Source organism: Cryptomeria japonica, chromosome 4, assembly GCF_030272615.1.
Source record: "Cryptomeria japonica chromosome 4, Sugi_1.0, whole genome shotgun sequence".
Classification (NCBI taxonomy): domain Eukaryota; kingdom Viridiplantae; phylum Streptophyta; class Pinopsida; order Cupressales; family Cupressaceae; genus Cryptomeria; species Cryptomeria japonica.
In genome coordinates this window covers 590,013,844-590,016,710 of record NC_081408.1, presented here as the reverse complement: position 1 = coordinate 590,016,710, position 2,867 = coordinate 590,013,844, and the positions used below count along the sequence as shown (strand labels likewise).

Below are 2,867 nucleotides of genomic sequence, written 5' to 3'. Positions count from 1 at the left end.
CACAACATGCTTTATTTACTAAAAACTATTAACTAAAAATAGCTTATGCATGGTGATGAATGGATAGCTTCATGTCCAAACTGGAGTTGCATGGAGCTGCATGCTAGAGCAGCATCACTTATCAACACTTACACCAAAAAAAAGGACTTACAATTGTTAGTTAAGATAATTTTTGTAGTTTACAATTTCACTTAAGTCACTAGTCTAGTTATAATATGATAAAAGAATAGGAAAAAAAAAAAGGTTTTTATGTGGATTTTCACAATTTGGAAACAGTTGTAAAAATGGCATTTATCATTCTGGAGTTTGAATAAAATGGTATATAGAACACACAGCAGCTAGCAGATCATTACATTGTATATTGACGTACATATTGAAGGATAGCGGGCAACGGAAACACATTCAACATGGAAAATACAACCTCCCCTATGACTCATCAAAAGGGGCTACATATTTAAGACCCGCATAGAGTTCCATGGGTTCTTGTTTTCTGATCTCAACAGGACTTCAGTACACTAATGGAGGTTTCATTACCGAAGGAGCAATGGCTTCCTCGTCGCAGATGTCTGCTATTTCTTTTCCATCTCTAGTTGTTCCCTGAAAAATCAAAACAGAATTAGAGTTATAATTGTCTCTTTTAACAGGATTCTTGGTCCATGGGTACAGAATTAATTCAGATCTACGATATCACCTTGTAAACCCCACCGAAATCGTCCTCTCCAATCTTTTTGTTGTCATCAAAGTTTGCTGTGGCTTCTGCCGGTGCTCCTAAGCTGAATATAAAATTTTGTCCCTGTATAAGCAACTCGGATTCAGGAGAAAATCTATGCCTCTCTGTAGCAATAGAAAATAGGTTAAGGTTAGTGGATTAAATATTAACATTAAAACCAAATGAAAAGAAAATAATAGCCAGAGATATAAATGGAAAGGAACACCTTTATTGTGGGTACCTAGAGTTACAGGACTCCCGAGCAAAGTAGATTTCAATCTTTTTCTCATAGCAATGAGACAAATGAATAACGCGAAAACCGTAACTCCCACAAGCCCCATTATTATAGGTAACGTTTTCGAGGACTTCTCTGCAGACCAAATATTTATTGTTACTGAATGAATTTAAGAAATGGGTATCCTCTCAAACTTCTCCCCAAGGCAAATCTATGAAAAACATATTCAAGAGAATCACTATTGAAATTTTCAGATGATAAAATGAAATGGGGAGTCAGATGCTACTTGATTTTAAGCGGGAAATTTGCCTTACCAGAAGTGTGGACTAGTGGCGCAGTACTAGGTGTGGATGTCGATGATGGGTCTCTCAAGTCGAAAAATGGGTAGATCTCATATCTCACTGTGCAGCTTCCTGACATAGCGTGAGCTCCTTGTTTTGGAGAACAGCACTGTTTCAACGCTTCCCTTGCTCGAAACAAACAGGATCTACAGTCCATGATGGATAAATCTCTCCAGCACTGAACAAGCCCGTATACTCTTTCCGAAGTTGAGTATTTGGCCGATCCTACAGCAAATCCCTTATTTGCAGGGTCATAAGCTTTATCAGACAGATTCCTCAGGAGATTAGAGGTCGTGGACTTGAAACCCTCCATATTGTTTGCGATATTCTTCACGTTCTCCAGGAGATGCATGGTGGTATCAAGTTTGGAAAGGAAATTGGAGTTGTCATAGTGCAGATAACAGTAATCCATCCATACTTGTCCGCCAATCTCATTACCACAAAGTTCTTGCAGAGCATTATTTGCATCTCGTAAGCAATTTGAACACTTTTCTGTTGATTTATTCCCAATACACTGGAGCAGACCATAGACCTTGTTCGCAGACTGGCCATGCGTAGTAGTGTTAAAGCCTGAACTTTGAGGTGTATTGCGAACCAGATCTTTGATAACTTTTTTCAGGTTAGAAGAATATGTACTCCCGTCTGTGTAAGTTGAGGCATTGTTACAGGTAGACCATCTGTAATCACATATAGCTGTAGGAAAAATCATCAGAAGGAGCCAAGGAAGAAAAGTTCTTCTTCTCCAAAGATCGCGAAATAAAGAATTGCACCTCATCTCAGTTTTAATCAAAGCCTCAGACCTTACTACACATGTACAGGCAAGATACCCATAATTGGCTGAGTTTTACCAATTCACAAGGCATTTCCCATGGACTATGAGAGAGGGGAAACAGGCAGCTGTAGGTATGAAACCCCAGTCAAGATATTTTTTTGTTTTATTGCCCTCCTGATTGCGTTTTGAACAATTTACGTTTGTTGAAGTCATTTGTTGTAGCCAATTTACCTACCAAGCACTTTCCCATCTCAAATTGTGGGGGCCTGTGATGACTTGACTAATAATATTGTCAGTGGAAAGTTATGAATGCACGAGAATCTGAAAAAAGATCATGTTGGAGGAATACTATTTGATGAATGAATAATTGTTTGTATTAATATTTATTTTATATGTATTTATAAATAAAGTGAATGGAAGAAGTCACACATGAAGTTATCTATAGAATTTAAATGGAGATAACATTTTAAATAAAAATAATAACGGAACATTTTAAATAAAAATAATAACGGATCATTACGTGGAAAGAGCTAAACTAGCACTTGCACTCTAACAAAGTGCAATGGTTATAATTATAGTCAATTATAGTTTAGGTAATTTATTTAGAGGGTCAATTATAGTTTAGGTAATTTATTTTAGAGGGTCGAGAGGCATACGAAATGAAAATTGTTATTGTTAGGACTAATTGTGCACCATATAAGTTAATTGAGCATGAAATGTGAAGATAACTGATGCCCACTACCTTGTTTGTCTATTTTTGCTTAGTGTCGAAAACCTCAAAACCCATCTAAACATAGATATCACCCTCAT

The 2,867-nt window shown here is 36.9% G+C and overlaps 1 protein-coding gene across 2 annotated transcripts; it reads right to left on the bottom strand.

Annotated features, from left to right (window-relative positions):
* Positions 1-276: 276 nt before the first annotated feature.
* On the bottom strand, positions 277-2,242 carry LOC131058543 (cysteine-rich repeat secretory protein 55). Of its 2 annotated transcripts, none has more exons than XM_057992297.2 (4): positions 1,259-2,242; positions 936-1,079; positions 692-834; positions 277-597 (listed from the first exon to the last, which is right to left on the bottom strand). In XM_057992297.2, exons 1-4 carry the CDS (start codon positions 2,058-2,060, stop codon positions 508-510), a joined length of 1,179 nt encoding a protein of 392 aa, XP_057848280.2. In that variant the 5' UTR covers positions 2,061-2,242; the 3' UTR covers positions 277-507. The 2 variants fall into 2 exon arrangements, with proteins under 2 accessions (XP_057848280.2, XP_057848281.2); XM_057992298.2 differs by having other exon boundaries at positions 951-1,079; positions 1,259-2,240.
* Between the last annotated feature and the right edge of the window lie 625 nt (positions 2,243-2,867).